This window comes from Ranitomeya variabilis, chromosome 5 (assembly GCF_051348905.1).
Source record: "Ranitomeya variabilis isolate aRanVar5 chromosome 5, aRanVar5.hap1, whole genome shotgun sequence".
Lineage (NCBI taxonomy): Eukaryota > Metazoa > Chordata > Amphibia > Anura > Dendrobatidae > Ranitomeya > Ranitomeya variabilis.
This window is the reverse complement of record NC_135236.1, coordinates 358,116,789-358,138,939: the sequence shown is the minus strand read 5'-3', so window position 1 is coordinate 358,138,939 and position 22,151 is coordinate 358,116,789. Positions and strand designations below refer to the sequence as shown.

Here is a 22,151-nt window from a genome sequence, read left to right as displayed (position 1 = left end):
CCAGTTTCACAGTGGACATAATAAATTCACCAGTATTGTGCGTAAGCACTGGTCGGTCCTACAGAAGGATAAAGTGATAGGGGAGTATCTTCCAAGCAATCCTAGATTTATAAATCGTAAAGGTCAATCCTTAGGACACCTCATAGCCCCTACTACACGAATGGTCCTCGCAAATAAAGCAGGGGAGTTAGTAGTGTCTAATTACTCTAGGAAGGGTTTTTTACCATGTAAAGGGTGCTACGGCTGTATGCACACCGCTTTTAAGAAAACAAGACAATTAACATTCCTGGACTCAAATGCAATTAAGCAATTCACAATTGAGGATTGTATATCATGTCATACCGCTGGGGTTATTTATTTAATCCAATGCCCATGTAAGAAGTTGTAAGTTGGACGCACTAAACGTCAACTAAAAGTACGGATTAGGGAACATTTTAAAAATATACAGAAGGGGTTTGTAGGACATCCACTCTCTTGCCATTATAGGGAGAAACATGGGCAATCCCTAAGAGACACATCCTTCTGCGGCATTCAAATTGTACGTCCAGATATAAGGGGTGGGGATTTTCTCAGGAAAATGTTGCGACTTGAATCCCAATGGATCTTCACTCTAAACAGTTTATATCCTAAGGGACTAAACTGTGAGTTGGAACTGTACGCATTTTAACTAATATCATGGTACCGGCCTGTTATGGAGCAGAACACAGCCGTGTATTCATAAACCGGTTTAGGGTACTTTTATATTTATTTTTATTCTTTCTTTATTCTTCTTGTTCTGTTCTATATTGTTATATTTTGGAATCAATTAACTAGTATAGACTTGTTTTATTAGTTTTAATTATTGTATAATAAAAATTGACTACGTGTAATACGTATTTTAGATTTGGATATGTAATATATGGCATTCCTGTTTCATTGTCATTTAAATTTACTTAATTGAGGTGCACCCTCTAGCGGTAGACAAGCAAATTATTCTGCAGAGCTTTTAAATATTTTATTAACAAAGTGTTCCTATGAGATGTTGCAGTAACGGGGAGTAAATGTACTAGCCACAATATCGTGATTGCAGTTGGTTATGAGTTTAATGTACATACAATGATGGCGTAGTATGGTGGGTGGAGGTATGCACATGGTTAACAGAGCACGCAGCAGGGTGCCTGTTGTGTAGTCATACATATGGAGCCAGTCATTTGGGGGCGGTAACCCTGAGGAAGGAGTGCGTTACACTCCGAAACGCGTCGGTTTGCTTTTTGCTCTAGTGAGACTCCGTAGGCCTGTGACGTCACACGCTGCCTGGCAGCGGCGGCCATTTTTTTCAGTACAACCAGGATCGCCTCCGGCCGGGACGGTTCCTGGCTCTGTACTGTCCACTGGCACCAGGTCCTCTGGTTGGATATGTGGTAACCAGTGTGCGCCTACCTGACCGCCATCATATAGAGGACCATCCTCACCAACTGACTTCCTGTCCATTCTCGCGAATTGTCGCATGCACCTGGTGGTACACCTACTACGAGCCATCTCGCAACATCACTAGCTAGACCATTACGGTATGTGATTCATCAGTTACTTACCCTAACAGGTATATATGTTGTACACACTGATTGCGGTGTATTTTAATTAAAGGTGGGGATAGTGTCAGTCGACAGGTGACTAGACACTAGCTTATTATATTTGCCATATCGTGCAGTAATTGCTTTGTAAAAGGCGAACCGGTGACTAACCTATGTACCAATTAGAAAATACTTTTTAAACCCTTGTGGCGCGGTATTTATTCTATATCCTAAATTGGTTTGCTTGTTCTTTTGGCAGAGTGTGCACAGATCTGCCTAAATACCTGCAGCACTTGGGCCGTTTCTCCAGTAGCGCCAGTGTGTTTGTCGTGATTTTTCTAAATTAAATTCTTCATCAGTTGATGAGGGTGAAGATGTGGCAGGACGACCAAATTCTTCTTGTTCCTCCTGACTGTTCTGCAACCCTTTCATCCTTACTGCTATTTCAAACAGAGCTTCTTTTCCTTTAGTTAGCTGTTGATCATCTAGAAGAATCTGATGCATTGGGTCTACATAAACAGCTGCCAAAAGAATGTTATTTTGTAATAGTAGCTCCTCTCTCCGTTTCATTGATGTAGCAATGCCACTTGCAATTAACCCTCCTCTTTGGGACAGGCGAAACATCAGGTTCTTCCACTCCTTTAAGAAAATACCTGGAGTTAAGTCCTCTGCTTGTAATTTTTTAGTCACTGTAAATGGGTGCTCTAGCTATTTTTCCAGCTCAGTCACCTGATTCCACTGACTTTCATTTAGCGTCAGTTGAGGGTTAGCCATGTCTACGAGAGAGGTTTTCAGTTCAACCAAGCGCTGAATCATTAAGTTAGTACTGCCCCATCGTGTGGCTTGATCAATAATTGCCCCTTTTCCAGCTCGTCTCTTCAAAATTGAGTCAACTTTAGGGGTTCTGGCAACAGTAGCCAATTTTCTCACCTTGCCAATCAGTGCAGCGGCATGTCCTTGCAGACTGTCTCTTATAGCCAGCTGTAGCGTATCCACAACACAGCGCATGTGATGAATGAAAGAACGTTTTGACAGTTTCAACAAGATCATCTAAACTATCATGTTGCTGTTCATCTGAAGCAACTTCAGTTTGCTCCTCAGTTACAATACTGTGTTCCTCTATTTCAAACATTTCTGTGTCTGTGGACCCAGAATGTTATTCTAGCTGGTGGTCACCATCATTACCCTCATTCATTAGCTTAATAGTACTTAGCATATTTGAAGCATTGTCAGTTACGACAGAAAGAACTTGCTCTTTTTTAAGTTCATAGTCTTGCAGAACCTTTTCCACCAAGACCTGGAGAAACTCACTGGTGTGATGAGCTTTGGTGTCTTTTACTGCCAATGTCTTGGTAACTATTTCATTTTTGTCACAAACAAATCGGACATTGATGGCAAAATAGTTCACTCTGTGACGTGTGCAGGCATCCATTTTAAGAAACAAAGCGTCCCTTGAGAGTTTTTTTTAAGTTCTTCCTTTTGTTTAAAAGCTTCTTCGATTTACTAATTTTCTAATACTCTCTCTCTCCAGAGAAACACCAAGCTTGCGGGCAATTTTCCCATTCAGACACATAAAAGCTGGTCGTGAAAATAATGAAATAGGCACACTATCCTTTACAGCAAGCTCTATGATCTTTTTTAAATGTATCTACTGTCATTGTCACAGTAACTTTGTCACTGACAAAATATCTTGCAACTGATGGCTACAAAGTTCTTTGCTCCTTTGTTTGGCTGGAAGAGCTGGGCACTGGTTCATTGGTTTGGATGCAGTCTTTCTCATCCACTGCTTTCAGTACTTCTGGATGAAAGCGCTGTAAATGTCTCTTTAGATTAGAAGCTCTGGTAGGAGCATTTTTATCTTTGCCTGAATATGCACTGATCTTGGCTTCACGGCATTTGTTTTCGTCTGGATCATTTGTCATACACTGACACACATAATGTTTTCTATCTTGAGTGATGGTGAAATGTTCAAATACAGCTGATTTAATGTGACGCTTCTTTGACATTCTTAGGTTTTTAATTCTGCATTCACTATCCAAATGACAATTGTTTTTCCTAAAAACAATTGTACAAAGTTATTGCCAGGTCGTACAACTGATATAGTTGTCAGTAATAGTTATTCCTCATGTACTCACAGTTAACTGATGCAAAGTTTGTTGAAAGGATAATACTTCTTACAGTCTTCCTCTTCTGAGTAGCAGCTGTGAGATGCTTGGAAGACGCACACCTAGTAAACATCTAGTCTAGAGGAGGAGCTTTACTACTAAGAATTTGCAACACATTTTCACTTTCAGTTTCATACATTGTAAATAGGGGGGTTGGGGCAGCATGAGGTTAACCAAGTATAAGATTAGATAAGGTCAGTGGAGAACAGTGACACACAAGAAGTAAGAAATGTTTGGTGACCAGAAAATTGCCCACACGGAAAATTGCCCACACGGAAAATTGCCCACACGGATAATTGCCCACACGGATAATTGCCCACACGGAAAATTGTCAATTACAGCATCACAAAAGTTTCAGATCTATGATATTTCAGGTGCAAGGTGAGGATGTTCACATATGTGATCAACTTGTGATTTACAGTTGACCTAGTGCAAAACTGCAAAATGATGATCTGTGGTTTGCAGCAGTCTGTCATTATCAGCAATAGATAGATCTAGTCTGCTCTCTTCTCTCACTGATTCTGCCTTACTCCTCCCACCAGCCAAGAACAGCAGCACATGCAGAACCAGCAGCAGTGTGATCCAGAGGAGCCATCACTGCTATCAGTGCCCACAAAAGAATCACTGCTGCTGGCAGAGATATTTGGTCCTGGAAGCCCAGAAGGCACAGCAGAAAGGTGAGATTCTGTCACTTGTACCACTTTGTGTTCTTGCTGTAAATGTATGATATGCTTTTGCAGTGGAGTCCGATGGGCCCCAGTGCAAAATTTGGCCCTTCCCCCCCACACACACACACTTTCGTCAGATGTATGGGCCCCTGTAGTGTTCTAAATTCTATAAAGACGTATGAATTGCCCCCCCCCCCTTCATTATGTAGTAATGTCCCCCATACTGGTATATATGCCCATCATCCTGGTGAATATGTCTGCATCCTGGTATATATGTCCTAATGCTGGTATATATGGTCCCCATCCTAGTATGTATGGTCCACATGATCTCCATCCTGGTATTTATGCCCCCTTTCTGGTATATATGTCCCTATCCTGGTTTACGTGGTCCCCAATCCTAGGCTATGTGCACACGTAGGAAATGTGGTGCAGAATTTTCTGCACTAAATCTGCATCTCCTGGCAGAATCCACAGGTGCGTTTTTTATGCGTTTTTTGTGCAGATTTTACCACTGCAGATTTCTATTAATGGAGGGGTGCAGAAACGCTGCGGAAACGCACAAAAGAAGTGACATGCACTTCTTTGAAATCTGCAGCATTTCTGCGCAGATTTTTCTGCACCATGTGCACAGCTTTTTTTTTTCACATTGATTTACATTGTACTGTACATCACCAGCATTAGGACATATATACCAGGATGCAGACATATTCACCAGGATGATGGGCATATGTACCAGTATGGGGGACATTACTACATAATGAAGGGGGAGGGGGGCAATTCATACGTGTTTATAGAATTTAGAACACTACAGGGGCCCATACATCTGACCAATGTGTGTGTGTGGGGGGGGAGGGTCAAATTTCGCACTGGGGCCCATCGGACTCCACTGCAAAAGCATATCATACATTCTCAGCAAGAACACAAAGTGGTACAAGTGACAGAATCTCTCCTTTCTGCTGTGCCTTCTGGGCTTCCAGGACCAAATATCTCTGCCAGCAGCAGTGATTCTTTTGTGGGTACCGATAGCAGTGATGGCTCCTCTGGATCACACTGCTGCTGGTTCTGCATGTGCTGCTGCTCTGGGCTGGTGGGAGGAGTAAGGCAGAATCAGTGAGAGAAGAGAGCAGACTAGATATATCTAGTGCTGAGAATGACAGACTGCTGCAAATCACAGATCATCATTTTTGCAGTTTTGCACTAGGTCAACTGTAAATCACAAGTTGATCACATATTATGTGAACATCCTCACCTTGCACCTGAAATATCATAGATCTGAAACTTTTGTGATGCTGTAATTGACAATTTTCCATGTGGGGAATTTTCCGTGTGGGGAATTTTCCGTGTGGGGAATTTTCCGTGTGGGGAATTTTCATGTGTGCAATTTTCCTGTGTGCATTTTTCAGGGAACCGAAATGTTTCTATCTCCAGCAGAACTGCTTATCACTGTTGTTCATAGTTTGATAGAACATATATATTTGAGTAAGATTTATAAATTCATATGAAAGTTCAATTATGAAATATTAATACATTTTTTTTAAAGCTGGAGTCGGTACATTTCTTCCGACTCCACGACTCTGACTCCACAGCCCTGGTAGCTGCAGGGATCGGTGAGAAGAAAGTAGTGCTTTTTTTTTTTTTTTTTTATATCCTCTATGTTGCTGCATGCTTATGATTGGTCAGCCTCATGCAGGGGATAAGTACACACTACTAGAGACAAATATAGTAAGACCCCATTGAACTATAGCAGGAATTAAAAAATAAAAATATTTAGTTCAGTTCTGCACCTACTACTTTACATTGATGCAGCCAGATTAACATGCTCAACCTGGTGTAAGATCCTCTTTAGAGGGAACCTGTCGAGTCAAAAAACACTATTAACCTGCAGATAGCTTTCTAGGGCTGCTTTCACACTAGCGTCGGCCCGACGTGCGTTGTGAAAATAATGCCCGACTTGGGCAGCGGAAGCAGTCTTGCGACGCTTCCGCTGCCCTATTGTAAGGTGCTGGGGAGGAGCGGACGGAGTTTCGGCCGCGCATTCGCGGTCGAAAATGGCGGTCTCGACGCACAAATAAACGTTACATGTAACTTTTTTTGTGCCGACAGTCTGCCAAAACACGACGCGACCGTCGCATGACGGTTGCGACGTGTGGCCATACGTCGCAATGCGTCGCTAATGTTATTCTATGGGGGGAAAAAACACATCCTGCAGACAACTTTGCAGGATGCGTTTTTTCTCCTAAACGACGCATTGCAACGTACAGCCAACAACGCTAATGTAAAAGTAGCCTAAATCTGTTCGTCTACCGCACTGAATACCTGGCTACTAGGTAGAAATTTATTCCTCCCAACATCCTCCAGCTTTCAGTTAGAGGCCTGGCGTCCGTCACCACTCAGTGCAGATTGAGCAGCAGCTGTAACAGCTTGGGACTGTATCTCTTATTTAAAGGGAACCTGTCAGCAGGATTGTGCGCAGTAACCTACACACAGTGTCAGGTCGGCGCCGTTATACTGATTATATTGAGGTCTTGGTTGATGAAATCCATCTTGTGGTTGTTTCTTAACCTTTATTTTCAGTTTTGAGTTAATGGTATGCCCGTTCCCTGGAGCGGCCTGTGGAGGGTCTTCATGTGGTGCTCAGATTAGGTATTCCTAATGCATACTGCTGACAGGTCACTGATCCCTCACTGACCTGCCCCCTAGTTTACATAATGAATATATGTACATACTGCAAAAATAACCCTTCTGCAGGCAGGTGCCTTCCGTGGCTACTCCAGTATAATCGCATGTTTAGTGTCCTAGTAATAACTGTTCTTGATATTGAGAGAGTGCAAAAAAAAATTGCGCAGGCGGCACCATCTTGGAGGTGTAAATTTTTTTTCTTCTCCAACAAGATGGCGCTCCCTGCTCAATAGCAGCTATTGGATCTTTATACACACCTATAGCTGCTACTGCGCAGGCACAGTGGGCACCATTTTCATATTGATTTTTTTTTTTTTTGTACTTGCTCAATAACATAAAGAACAGTTATTACTAGGCCTCTAGACATGCGATTATGCTGCAGTGCAGATGCCACGGCCGGCACCTGCCTGCAGAAGGGTTTTTTTGCAGTATGTACATATATTCAGTATGTAAACTAGGGGTCAGGTCAGTGAGGGATCAGTGACCTGTCAGCAGTCTGCATTATGAATTTATAATCAGAGCACCATATAAAGGCCCCCCCCTTCCACAGGCCGCCCCGAAGCACGAGCATATCATGTACTCAAAACTGAAAGTAAAGATTAAACAACAACCACAAGATGGATTTCATCAACCAAGGTATCATTTTATTCAGTATAACGACACTGTAGGTTACTGTGCACAATCCTGCTGACAGGTTCCCTTTAAATCCCTTTTTAAGTTGTTTGCTTTACTTATTTTGTACCTGTTAATAATTGCACTTTTCTGTTTGAAAACGTACGTTCCCAGTTCTGGATTCCAGTTACCAGACAACGGGAGCATAAATGAATGTTACACATTTACAACTCTTCAGTTGCATACTAAATGGCAGAATAGAGATTAACTTCAAGTCAGAATTCTGCTGGCTTCTTTATAGAACAGATAAGTATAGTAAAAACAGAAAAATTAAGAACTTAAAATTGATGCAAATAGTTTCTCAACTTAACATTTCAACTTCGAAATTGTATGAAAAAGTGACTGTTCTAATGGGGAAATGTCATGAGAGCGATTTCAGTTAAATTGCTTACAACCCTCATGAAGGGTTTATCCATCACTCATTCAACCCTTTCTCATTCCCCACACTTGGCCCCGATTAAAATTAAAAATAGCTTATATTCTACTTTGGTGCCGTTCCTATGTTGTCACCACTTGCGGTCTCGTTCGGTTCATGACACGTGATACCCAATCAGCGCTGATGTTACTGTACCCCGCCTTCAGAAAAATTGAACATAAAGAGGAAGTCCGATATCAACTGCAGCCTGGACCTCCGCTTCATGTGCAGTTTGTCTGAAGGCAGAGACAGTGATGTCAGCGCTGATTGGACATCTGTAACTGCGCGAGAGCCCCGAGACCGCGAGTGCTGACACTGCAGGAACCGCGTCGGCACGGGAGGTGAGTATAAGCTTTTTTTTTTTTTTTTATCTGGGGCTGAGCGTGGAGAATGAGAAGCTGTCCTAGTATCGGACAACCACTATAACAGCTAGTGGCCTGTGGTTACCTACTGCAATAGTACTACAGAATGTAACTGTATCCACAAGATGCCCTCTCAAGGTGTAAAATGGTAATGGTAATTACATCGTAATCAGGGCTAACTGCATGTGTCTTCAGAAACCATCACTGTGAGTAGCATGGCATGTATTATTTTTCTCATACGGCAGCCTTTACTTTTAAAGGGGTTCTTCAGGCAAAGTACGTTATTGCTCTAGCCTCAGGATAGGTTATCAATATCCCATTCCCATTTACACCGGCACTGATAAGCTGCAGTTCTGACAGTGGTCAGATGTAGATCTTGCACAGTGCCATTCGTTGATCGTGCCGTGTCTCGGAACCCCACCAATCGGATATTGATGACATATCCTTATGGAAAGGTCAATAAAAACTTTGGCTTGGAGGACCTCATGAAGTTCATAATCACCATTACTACGCACTACACTCATCAGTGACTTATTAGTTCTTTGTAGTTCAGTCCATTGGGTGTTAACCTTCTTCTGAATTCCTTTTTTGGGACTCTACCTTGGAGGTTTTCCTGTAATAGAAAGTGATGTCATATCATTTGGTAGCAGTCCTTACCATCTACCTGAATTGGGAGACTCTGCTGTGTTCTCGAGCACGTCCTATGCAAGGATCTGGAACAGACCTGCCATGCAGAAAATGACTGCCTGTGCTGCTCTCCCCTCATTCTGAGAATATGTGGCCTTCTCACAACTCTTATCCTAGCCATACGCTATTGCTTGCTATCATAGGAACGTTCCTGCCTGTATGTTTCATCCCACCAGTACATCACCTTATCTGACAGCCTATTCATCAGATGGTGACTTACTGTTTCTATTTGGTGTAGTATGACTTCTAGATGGCGGGTTTATTCACAAGTAAAAATTAAATTAAAATTCCATTTTTATGTTTGACTAAATTGAAAAACCTGTAAGCATACTCTGGTTTTGCTCCAATTTTGGTTGTGCCTTGTGTTTTTATATATATATATCGATTATCAGTCCAGTAGTGTTAAGTGTTTTACTGTTTTCTGTACAATTTGTTAACTGTTTTAAGTGAGCCTTAAGTTTATTAGATTAGATTTGTATCATAGAGAACGTTTATCATTTCATACAGTTTTCAAAAATGGCACTTTATTTATAATTTTTCAGGAGATAAATCTCCCCCTAAACTTGAACCATCTGATGCATTACCTCTACCGTCAAACTCGGAGACTAATTCAGAACCACCAACCCTCAAACCAATAGAACTCAATCCAGAGCAGAGTAAACTATACAAAAGAGTCACATTTGATAATGAATTACATAGCACTACTGTTCAGGATGAAATGGTAAATGGACACAATTCAGAACATTTACTTAAGGACAGTAATCTAAGTGATTCCACAGATTGTGAAGTAGCGGAGTCCTCAGCTGATGTAAACAGACGTACATCCATTCTCTTCCGCAAATCAAAAAGTGTAAGCCCCCAAAAGCCGGCAAAGAACAATGAAACCCAGCCAACTTCACCACAGCTAGGGCCCAAAACCTTTTTGTCTGTAGTCCTTCCAAGGTTGGAAACACTGCTGCAGCCAAGAAAAAGGTCAAGGAGCTCGTGTGGAGACTCGGAACATGACGACGAGTCCCCCATAAAGCGCTTGGATTCAGGTAAATACATTCATTTACTTCTCCAATAATCATTTAAGTTTTATTATCATGGATGCTATAGACCAATGCAGAGCATAAGATTTCTGTAGTTTTCCTTTTATGTTCTTGATGTCATTAACATTTTAACTATGTTGTTACCTGCTCATTTGACAAGCAATTTACTGAAATTTTTCCCATCTCTTGCCCCCTAACATGCTGATTAAAGCTGCATCCTTTGTGCATGAAATATGGCATCTTTCTGTAGCTTTTCCCTGTTTATTTTACATCTGCATGTAATATACTTTGGTACATCCTCATCAATTCTTTAACGTGTAATGCGCTGTTAACTTTATGGTGCTGTACATATGAAATCCAGAGGGGGTTGACTATATAATATGCACACGCATTATAGACCACAAGCACAATAAACATGACCTTAATTAATAACAGACCACTACATCAGAAATATAGACCTTTGCTTCCAGGTATCACAATCTACAAAAATCACACTGGAGTTGTGTAGTAAAGAATAGTTTTCAAGTTTCTTTTACAAGGTCTGTTTTGCTGGAGAAGTGAGTTAAAGGGAATCGGTCAGTAGGACAACCTTCCTAAGCCATCCATAGGAAAATGTAGGTCACAGAAAGTTGGAACAAATTGATACCTTGATATCTGCGATCTGATGTCTTATTCTAGTGGAGTCCGTGTTTTACTTATATGCAAATGAGCTGTTAAGATCTTTGGGCTAGACACTGATCTATATGAGAATCTGCCCCCAAAGATTACCGTTTTTTTTGGATTAGAAGACTCACCTTTTTCCTCCAAAGTTCGAAAATTACAATTAATGAATTATGGTACTGAAGTCAAGTGACATATACATGTTGACAAGTTCATCTGTCTGTACCACATTTGAAGAAACCCTCACAGTCCAACCAAGTTCTATGTGGTTTACTAGAATTAAAGGGAACCTGTCACCCCAAAAATCGAAGATGAGCTGCGGCCACCGGCATCAGGGGCTTATCTACAGCATTCTGTAATGCTGTAGATAAGCCCCCGATGTATCCTGATAGATGAGAAAAAAAAAGGTTATATTATACTCACCCACAGGTGGTTCTGCTGCGGTTCTGGTCCGATGGGCGTCGCGATCCGGTTCGGGGCCTCCTATCTTCTTACGATGACGTCTTCTTCTTGTCTTCACGCCGCAGCTCCGGCACAGGCGTACTTTGTCTGCCCTGTTGAGGGCAGAGCAAAGTACTGCAGTGCGCAGGCGCTGGGAAAGGTCAGCGAGGCCCGGCGCCTGCGCACTGCAGTACTTTGCTTGACCGCCCCTGGGTGAGTATAATCTAACCTCTTTTCCTCATCTTTCAGGATACATCGGGGGCTTATCTACAGCATTACAGAATGCTGTAGATAAGCCCCTGATGCCAGTGGCCGCAGCTCATCATCGATTTTTTTGAGTGACAGGTACCCTTTAAATAAATAAGGAAAAGGATACTGCTTTTGGATTTCGCCCCATTTGGCTACAACTGACCAGGCTGAATGAAGCAGAGTAGAGAGAATAGTGTCTTCGTAGAGTATTGGTAGCAATCTATGGAGAATGGATTTAATCTGAATTGCACTGTAAGAACAGGTTTTGATGATTATTATGAAAAAAGATAAGGAGATCATCTAATTTTTTTTTCTGCTAACCATGTCAGCAGCCCTATGTAAAATCCAATGTGGAGTAACCCCTCTTTGCTAATTTTAGTTTTGAAATTGGATTATTCATTAGAAAGCCTATAATTATCTTTGTGGTTCCTTTTAATTCTTGTAAATTCCCCCACCAGTATAGCCTTTGTAGTATGCTTGGGATGACTACTAGATGCATGAAGAATAGTCTTATCAGACAAAGGTTTGGAAAAAGTGGCTGTAATAATTTTATCATTAACACCATTCAGTTGAAGATCCCAAAAAGAAAGTGAACCATCATTGGCTAAAACTAGTGATGTCCTTTTGGGAGAATTATTTGTATGTTCCTGACAACCCATTTTCCATTTCACCATCCTGACAGCACCATTGGAGGACGTCCTTCTTACCCTCAGTGGGACAGGAAACAACAAGCGGTTAAAAGGACCCTCCCCACTCCACCCACCAGTGGTTTTCCTGTCCCACTGTGGATAGGAAAGGCAAGCTTTTCCTCCGACGGTGCTGTGCAGATGGTGGGGATCGGGGGGCCCAGCCTTTCCCTTCCCTGCCGCAAGTTATCTGCGGCTGATACCTGCTATGGGGGGTCCCTTAGCCTCCCCAGTGTAGCGCTGCTCCTGGGGTCGGGTCCGTCTCCTCCGCTCAGGGGGCTCTCTGTCCAGGCGCTTCTGCCGGTGGTGACTGCGGCGGCCGCTTCCAGCGTGCGGCCGCAGTGTTCCCCATCAGCTTCCAGGTGGCTTCCGGGTCCAGCGGCCGCGTCACTTCTGGTCGCGGCAGCATGGGAGAATGGCGCCGGCCTCAAGGCAAAGCAGCACGGTAAACCGCAGCGGCGGTAAGGAGGGCAGGATCAACCAGGTAAAACCTATATAAACGCCTTATGGGGGTCTTTATGCCGCCGGCCACCCTGACAAAGGAGTACACGGCTATATGGTAATTTGTCCTCACTATGGAGGAAACTGCCAGACCTGAGGGGACTGACCAGCTTCAGGGGCACGTGAGTAGGCTATACTAAGCCATACCACAATGCTCACCCCTCCCCCTACGTCGCTATCTACAAGGTGTACTATGTATTTCTATCTATCCTAGGCAGAGCCTCCTATCCCCACATCTGAAAGGAAGAAATCAGGGAAAAATAAATGCACAATATGTGCTGCTAAATTTCCGGAAAATTGGCGGAAGCCACTATGCAAGTCGTGCACATCTAAAATTGTGGGTGATGAACAGACTGCATTATTAACCAGTATGAGGACAATGATTCGTCAAGAGGTTCAGGCATCCATCTCAAGCTTGAGTCTTCCCCAGACAAGCCAGTCAGAACCACAGACCTCACGGAAAAGGCCAAGAGTCTAGTCCCTCTTCCGAAGGAGAGATTTCGGAGGATTCAGACCAGGAGGAAAGAGACGGATCGTTGGGCAGAGGGAAGAGATATCTCTTCTCGGCGGCAGATACAGATGAGCTTCTTTATGCAGTTCGTAACACCATGCAGTTACAGGACACACCAGAGGAGACCTCGATCCAGGATGAAATGTTTGGCGGATTACATGCCCAGGTCACAAAGGTTTTTCCAGTCAACAACCACATCCGTTCCATGATTCTGGAAGAATGGCAGGAAGCGGAGAAGAGACTAGTAGTGCCCAGAGATTTCAGACTCCGTTTGCCTTATAATCCAGAGGACATTAAAGTGTGGGATGAAGTTCCCAAGATTGATGTTCCGTTGGCAAAAGTGGTGAAGACCTCAATTCCATTTGAGGACTCCTCCGCTTTAAAGGATCCTGTGGATCGCAAAGCAGATGGACTGCTCAGGAGAACTTGGGGAGTCCTCCACAGCAATAATACGGGCCAATATAGCTGCAACATCGGTAGCCCTGTCAATGCATCTATGGATAGATGATTTGGAGGAACATCTCAAAGCTAAGACTTCCAGAGATGTTATTCTCAAATCCCTACCGTTACTTAAGCTTGCAACAGGCTTTATGGCAGACGCTTCTGCAGAATCTGTACGCTTTGCTGCCAGAAGCGAGTCCTTATCCAACGCGGCCAGAAGAGCCATCTGGCTAAAGACCTGGTCGGGGGATATCCAATCAAAAAATAAATTGTGCGGAATCCCATTCTCAGGGAATAAAGTATTTGGGCCTATTCTAGATGACATCCTAGAAAAAGCCTCAGATAAAAAGAAGGGGTTCCCTGAGGAAAATACAAAAAAGTACCAGCCCTTTCGTAGATCCCAACCTAGTCAGAAGACAGACTACAGGGGGAAAGGGAAGACTGGGAGGTGGTCTTATCCCAAGGGTGGAAAGGGTAGAGACTCCATCTTCCCAAGTGCATTTACAGGAAAGCCAAATAAATGACATCAAGTTGGGTGGTCGGTTACAAAAATTTCTAGGGGGTTGGCAGAAAGTATCCCAAAATCCTTGGATTCTGCAGGTAATTGCTCAGGGGTACAAGATAGAGTTCTCCAGCAGTCCCCCAGAAAGATTTGTTGTAACCCGACCCTGTCCGCTCTCAGACTCCTCTGTGGACAAACATCCAGGAGTTGATAGAGTTAGATGCAATAGTCCCAGTACCCATCTCAGAAAGAGGCAAGGGCCATTACTCCCATTTATTTTCAATAAAAAAAAGTCAGGGGATTCCCGAACGATCATAAATTTAAGACCCCTAATCACGTGGGTCCGGTACGAAAGATTCAGGATGGAATCTATAAAGTCCACAACGCCTCTCATAGACAAGGACATGATGTGCACCTTAGATCTAAGCAGTGCATACTACCATGTCCCAATGCACACTGCCTACCAAAAATGTCTGAGATTTGCCCTAATGAGCAAGGGAATATTGTATCACTTCCAGTTCAAATGTCTCCCCTTCGGGCTTGCTTCGGTGCCCAGGATATTCACCAAACTGATGTCAGAAGTTGTGGCCTATCTAAGTAACCAGAATGTGACCATAGTGCCATATCTGGACGACTTTCTGATAATGGTGAGATCAGAGAAACTTCTCAGAATAGACTGCAGCTTCACACTTTCCATCCTACAGGATCTGGGGTGGATTGTGAATTGGAAGAAATCTTGCCTGGTCCCAGATTCCAGAATGACATTTTTGGCGGTCATATTGGACTCCAATGTCAGAACATCTTTTTTTACCAGAAGACACAGGAGGCCTTGATCAGGCACATACATCAATTCAGGAGAAGTAACCCTTCCATAAGAGAGGCAATGAGGATTCTGGGCTTTGACGGCATGCATACCCTGTGTGAAATGGAGCCAATTCCACTCACGGGGATTACAGAGAGATTTTGAAATCTTGGAACAGGAAACAGTTCCCTAGACAAGAAGATGATTGTGTCTCCATCAGTTAAGAGATCCCTAACCTGGTGGACCACACCGAAAAACCTAAAAGAGGGAGTTCCATGGATCCCTCGATCCCTGTGTTACCGTTACCACAGACGCCAGTCAATTCAGATGGGGCGGTCATATAGAAAGGACATACTACCAGGGAGAATGGACTCCCCAGATTGCCGCAAGGTCGTCAAACTTCAGGGAGCTATATGCGATCTGGAATGTGTTATACCAGGCCCAGTCACAGGTCAGGGGCAGACACGTAAGGATACTGACTGACAATGTCACAGCAGTGGCATTTCTAAGACACCAAGGAGGTTCAAAACATCCACCGCTGCAACACCTAGCAGACCAGATCTTCAGATGGGCGGAGAAATCTGTCAAATCCATCTCGGCAGTTCACCTGGAAGGCGCCAAGAATCAAGTAGCAGACTTCTTGAACAGAATGTCTGTACATCCCGGAGAATGGGAACTGAACCCAGAAGTATTCAGCAGTCTATGCCAGAAATGGGGAACACCTCAGGTGGATCTTTTTGCCACCAGGTCAAATACAAAGGCCAGAGCATTTTTCTCTCTCAATCCTCTAGACGGAGCCACTGCAGTAGACGCCTTGTCTCAGTATTGGGGAGAAGGTCTCCTGTACGCATTCCTGCCTCTTCCTCTGATAACGAAGACACTCAGGAAGATACGAGACGAGAGAGCAACCGTAATCCTGGTGGTTCCTTTTTGGCCAAAAAGGAGCTGGTTCTCTCTACTATCCAGAATGTCAACAGAGAGACCAATCTTGTTACTGAACAGGCAGGACCTTCTACTACAGGTGCCGGTATTCCACAAAGACCCAGACTCTCTTCACCTGCCTGCTTGGATCCTGAACGGCGAACCCTAAGATCCAGAGGCCTGTCAGAAGAAGTCATTACTACACTCCAGGCAAGCAGAAAGCCGGTGACTTCAGCAATTTATAACAAAATCTGGAAGCGGTATTGTTCCTTTCTGGAAGAGGTTTCTGTGGATACTTCAAAACCTGACATTCCCAGAATTCTCGACTTCCTGCAACTTGGTTTTGAGAAGGGTCTCCGGCGTAGTACTTTAAAAGTACAAATTGCAGCGCTTATTGTCTTTTTGATACGCCACTAGCCTCCCATCCTTGGATAGCAAGATTTTCCAGGGCCACGCAAAGAATGAGACCACTTGTGAGAAAATCAACTCCTCCTTGGGACCTTAACCTGGTCGTTAATACCCTGTGTAAAACCCCGTTCTTGTTATCATAAGATATGGGCATAGCCAATCTCTCCTTTAAAACTGCCTTTCTGATTGCCATCACGTCAGCTAAGAGATTGGGGGAGATGCAGGCTCTTTCCACTCAGGACCCATATCTTCAGATCTTTGACGACAGGATAGTCTTAAGACTTAACCCAGCCTTCCTTCCCAAAGTAGTGTCCTCAACAAATATAAATCAGGAGATAATCCTTCCCTCATTCTGCCAACACCCTAGAAACACAAAGGAAGGGGTCTACCATAACCTTGACGTTAGGGAGACTGTTCTAAAATACCTGGGGGAGACAGAAGGTTGGAGACGAGACACTAACTTGTTCATACAGTACGGGGGTCCAAATAGAGGTTGTAAGGCAGCAAAATCAACCATTGCTAGGTGGATCAAAACCATGATAAACCTAGCATATACAGACCAAGGGAAAGATCCCCCGGATATTCTTAGAGCCCATTCAACCCGAGCTATCTCTACATCATGGGCGGAGAAAGGGGGGGGGAGCCTCAGCTGAGCAAATTTGTAGGGCGGCGACTTGGACCAGTCTTTCTACCTTTGCTAGACACTATAAATTAGATGTCTCATCAGATCAGTTAGCTTTTGGTAGAAAAGTATTACTACATGCAGTAGTCCCACCCTAGTTTAACATCCTTTGGTATTCCTCCAATGGTGCTGTCAGGATGGTGAACTGGAAAACGGTAATTAGTCTTACCGGTAATTGTATTTCCAGGAATCCATCCTGACAGCACTACTAGTTCCCTCCCACTGCAAGTTTATACTATTGACTAATGTGATGTAACATTGGTATATGACTGTTAATAAACTCTCTTTTTGCATCCATCCAGATGTGGTACTTAGAAAATCACTGGTGGGTGGAGTGGGGAGGGTCCTTTTAACCACTTGTTGTTCTTGTCCCACTGAGGGTAAGAAGGACGTCCTCCAATGGTGCTGTCAGGATGGATTCCTGGAAATACAATTACCGGTAAGACTAATTACCGTTTTTATCTATGTTCTGGTATGGCAGATACATCGATGATATGCCGTCTGGAGGGGGATGTGTCTGTCATACCATAATTCATGCAGCATCTCAATAATCGTTGTAATCTCTGTTTTTAATTTTGATCCCACGCACATTTTGTTTTTGGATCTTCACCTGAAAGGTATTAATAATTTAATAATTTTATCCACTTAATCTATACCTTTGCATGGCAATGCTATTTTTCATGCATTTAGTAGTTATCCCATGAATACTATAAAAACTATAATGTTGGGGGGAGTTAAAAGGAACTGCAGCGATAATGATAGACTTTGTAATGAATTATCCAATTCCTAAACTAAATTAAGAGGTGTTATTCCCCTTGGATTTTAGCACATTACCTATAACGTACGTCAAACTTCGCCTGCCTCCTTATTGATGCAGTCTACGACTTTGAGCCCCTAGCTTTTCAGGCACATGACAGCTGAACCACCCATGGCTGTTACCATGTTGAATGCCACTGTCAATTTGACATCTGCATTTAATTAGTGCTTACTGGAAGTGTGTCACAAACGTCGCCCTGGTCTCATGATCGCGGGGCGCCGATGGGTTGGCATGACAGCCAGGATCTTCAGAAGACCCCTGTGCCTTTCATTGCAGATTTCCTATGCTATACATACAGGTGTTTTTTTTACAAAATTAGAATATCATCAAAAAGTTAATTTATTTCAGTTCTTCAATACAAAAAAGTGAATCTTGTATATTATATAGTCATTACAAACCGTGATCTATTTCATTTGTTTATTTCTGTTAATGTTGATTATGGCTTCCAGCCAGTGGAAACTCAAGTCATCTCAGTAAATTAGAATATTTTATAACTCCAGCTTGAAAAATGATTTTAAAATCCGAAATGTTGGCCTACTGAAATGTATGTTCAGTAAATGCACTCAATACTTGGTTGGGGTTTCTTTTTCATCAGTGTGGCATGTCATGGAGGCGATCAGCCAGTGGCACTGCTGAGGTGTTATGGAAGCCCAGGTTGCTTTGATAGCCGCCTTCAGCTCGTCTGCATTATTGGGTTTGGTGGCTCTCCTCTTCCTCATGACAATACCCTATAGATTCTCTATGGGGTTAAGGTCAGGTGAGTTTGCTGGCCAATCAAGCACAGTGATACTGTTGTTTTTAAACCAGGCATTGGTACTATTGGCAGTGTGGACACATGCCAAGACCTGCTGGAGAAAGAAATTTCCATCTCCAAAAAGCTTGTCGGCAGAAGGAAGCATGAAGTACTCTAAAATTGTCTTGACAGATGGCTGCGTGACTTTGGTCTTGATAAAACACAGTGGACTTACACCAGCAGGAGACATGGCTCACCAAACCATCACTGATTGTGGATTCTTCACACAAGACCTCAAGCAGCTTGGATTGTGTGCCTCTCCACTCTTCCTCCAGACTCTGGAACCTTTACTTTGGAATTTACTTTCATCTGAAAACACCTTGGACCACTGAGCAACAGTCCAGTTCTTTTTCTCCTTGGCCCTGGTAAGACGCTTCTGGCGTTGTCTACTGGTCATAAGTGTCTTGGAATGTGACATTTGTAGCCCATGTACTGGATGTCTGTGTGTGGTGGCTCCTGAAGCAATGACTCCAGCTGCAGTCCCCTCCTTGTGAATCTCCCCCAAATTTATGAATGACCTTTTCTTAACTGCAGCCTTGAAAGGATTATCTCAGTTGCTTGTGCACCTTTTCCTACCACACTTTTTTCTTCCACTCAGCTTTCCATTAATATGCTTGGATACAGCACTCTGTGAACAGCCAGCTACTTTAGCAATGACCTTTTGTGGTTTACCCTCCTTGTGGAGTGTCAATGACTGCCTTCTGGACATCTGTCAAGTCGGTAGTCTTCCCCATGATTGTGGAGCCTACTGAAACAGACTAAGGCGGCTTTCACACTAGCGTCAGTATGGGGCCGTCGCGCTGCGTCGGCCCGACGTACCGATGCATACTGTGAAAAAAATGCCCGACGTGGGCAGCGGAAACAGTCTTGCGATTCTTCCGCTGCCCCATTGCAAGGTCCGGGGAGGAGGGAGCGGAGTTTTGGCCGCACATGCGCGGTCGAAAATGGCGGTCTCGACGCACAAAAGTTACATGTAACTTTTTTTGTGGCGGCGGTGCACCAAAACACAACGCAACCGTCGCACGACATCAATATTAACAGAAATAAACACTTGAAATGGATCACTCTGTTTGTAATGACTCTATATAATAAGTTTCACTTTGTGTTGAAGAACTCAAAATATATTAACTTCTTGATATTCTAATTTTGTGAGAAGCGCCTGTTGATTATTGCAGCTTCAAGTCTCATAAGGAGACTATTGAAATGGGTGAAAAAAGAAGTTTTTAAAAAAAGTTCAAATCACCCTGCTTTTACCCCATTCAAAATAATTAAAAAAACAAAACAAAACACATTTTGGTATGGAATTGCACTTTTATTGAAATTTCACAGCACTTGGAATTTTTGTTTTCCTGTTTTCCAGTACACTATATGGTATAATCAAAGGTGTCGTTAAAAAGTACAACTCGTCCCTCAAAAAACAAGCCCTCATACGGCCATACTGATGGAAACCTAAAAATGTTATGGCTCTGGGAAGAAGGGGAGCGAAAACACAATAGCTGAAAATCCCAAGGTTTTGAAGAGGTTAAATATGGCTTGCAAGGAAGGGGGAGAGCCATCTGCATGCAGTCCATAAAATCTACAGTTTTTTTTTTTTTTTTAAACATGGCAAGTACTTCATGCACCTTAGCATAGGTGTGAGCTGGGGATAACGGGTGTGAGAGAACTCTGGACGCGTTTTGAACGCTACCTGCGTTCTTATACTCTGCTGCTGACATGGCTAGTAGAAAAAAATCGAGATGATCAAATTATCCCTTTTCATAATAAACATTCCTAAACCTCAAAACCCGTCCGTTCGCTGCAATTCAGATTAAATCCATTCTCCGTAGATTGCTTCCAATACTATACGAGGACATTATTGTCTCTATTTCATTCAGCCTGTTCCGTTGTGGCCAAAGGGGGGAAATCCATAAGCCGCATCCTTTCCCTAATTAATTCTAGTAAACCACATAGAACTTGATTGGACTGTGAGGTCTTCTTCAAAAGTGGAACAGACAGATGAACATGTCAACATGTATACGTCACTTGACATTTTACTAATCCTAATGAGTCGCAAAACTTTAGAATTAAGTCATGAATTGTAATTCTCTTAATGTAGACTACATCATAATACTGTATGTTGTTTTTTTAAAAAAAAATGGAAGTCAGCTGTACCTGTAGAAGATTACAAGTGCCGGTTTCTGAACATTTTTCCGATTTTAGCACTGTAATGAATTCTCACTTGCGTCTAGACGCGTCTTTCACCAAAATCAGTGACAGACTACATCTTTGCAGTGTTGTCTCTTTCCATTATAAACTGAGGTGGAGGCACTAGGAAACGCCTGCTTACCACGTGAGGAGTTCTGGATTGTCAACCTGGGCACTTGTTGCCCAGATGGGCTTAAAGAGATTTTCTCATGAACAGATTTTTAATCGATAGATCTTGGAAGAAGAATAATTTCCACAATTGAATGTGTTTACATAAAATGTTCCTGTGCTGAGATAATATAAATGTGCCCCTGCTGTGTACTGTCACCTACTTTTTTGTATATGCTCTAGATAAGCCCCCAATGTAACCTGAAAGATAAGAAAAGCAAGTTAGATTATACTCACCTGGGTGCGGTCCGATCCGATGGGCGTCGCGGTCCAGCGCCTCCCATCTTCATACGATGTCATCATCCTCCTTGCTTCTGTTGCGGCTCCTGCAGAGGCGTACTGATCTGCCCGGCGCCTGCGCACTGCAGTACATTGCTCTGCCCTCAACAGGGCAGAGAATTATGCCTGCACCGAAGCCACGTCAGGAAGCAAAGAAGAGAACGTCATCGTATGAAGATGGGAGGCGCCCCCCCGGGTGAGTATAATCTAACTTGTTTTTCTTATCTTTCAGGTTATATCCGGCGGCAGGTCTTGGGGGGAGCGGGGGGGGGGGGGGGGATTGGTGGACTTTGGCTTATCTACAGCATTACAGAATGCTTTAGATAAGCCCCTAATTGTGGTGGCCGAAGCTTATATACGAAAAAGTAGGTGACCGATTCTCCCTTTAGTCCAGATAGTCATACCACAGAAAAACATTAATACATAGCATTTCCCTCACGTCTGCTTTACATCAGCACCATTTGTAAAATGTTATTTTATTTCGTTAGCATTTTAGGAGGTTTAAAAATGTAGCAGCAATTTTTCAACACACATTTTTAAGGAGGTATCCAGGTTTGAAGTGACTTTAGGGGCCCTATATATTGGAATTCTCCCCCAAAGTGATACCATTTTAACCCCTTTCTGCCAGCTGTCGGAATAGTACGTCAGCTGGCAGAACCCTCGCTTTGAGGTGGGCTCCAGTGGTGAGCCCACCTCAAAGCCGTGACATGTCAGCTGTTTTGTACAGCTGACATGTGCGCAATGAGCGCGAGCGGAATCACGATCCACCTGCACCCATTGACTAGTTAAATGCCGCTGTCAAGCGCTGACAGCGGCATTTAACTAGAGCTCGCGGCCGGGAGTACTCGCACTGCTGACCACGTCACATGATCAGGGG

The 22,151-nt window shown here is 43.3% G+C and overlaps 1 protein-coding gene across 4 annotated transcripts in view; it reads left to right on the top strand.

Moving 5' to 3' along the window:
• BRD1 (bromodomain containing 1) overlaps positions 1-22,151 on the top strand; it is a 94,381-nt gene that overhangs the window by 45,031 nt on the left and 27,199 nt on the right. For 3 of the 4 annotated variants that reach the window (XM_077264862.1, XM_077264863.1, XM_077264861.1), the window contains exon 8: positions 9,741-10,235. The exons of the other annotated variant lie outside the window; for it this stretch is intronic. In XM_077264862.1, the coding sequence (XP_077120977.1) occupies positions 9,741-10,235 (495 nt within the window). The remainder of the gene's footprint in view (positions 1-9,740; positions 10,236-22,151) is intronic. 4 annotated transcript variants of the gene reach the window in all.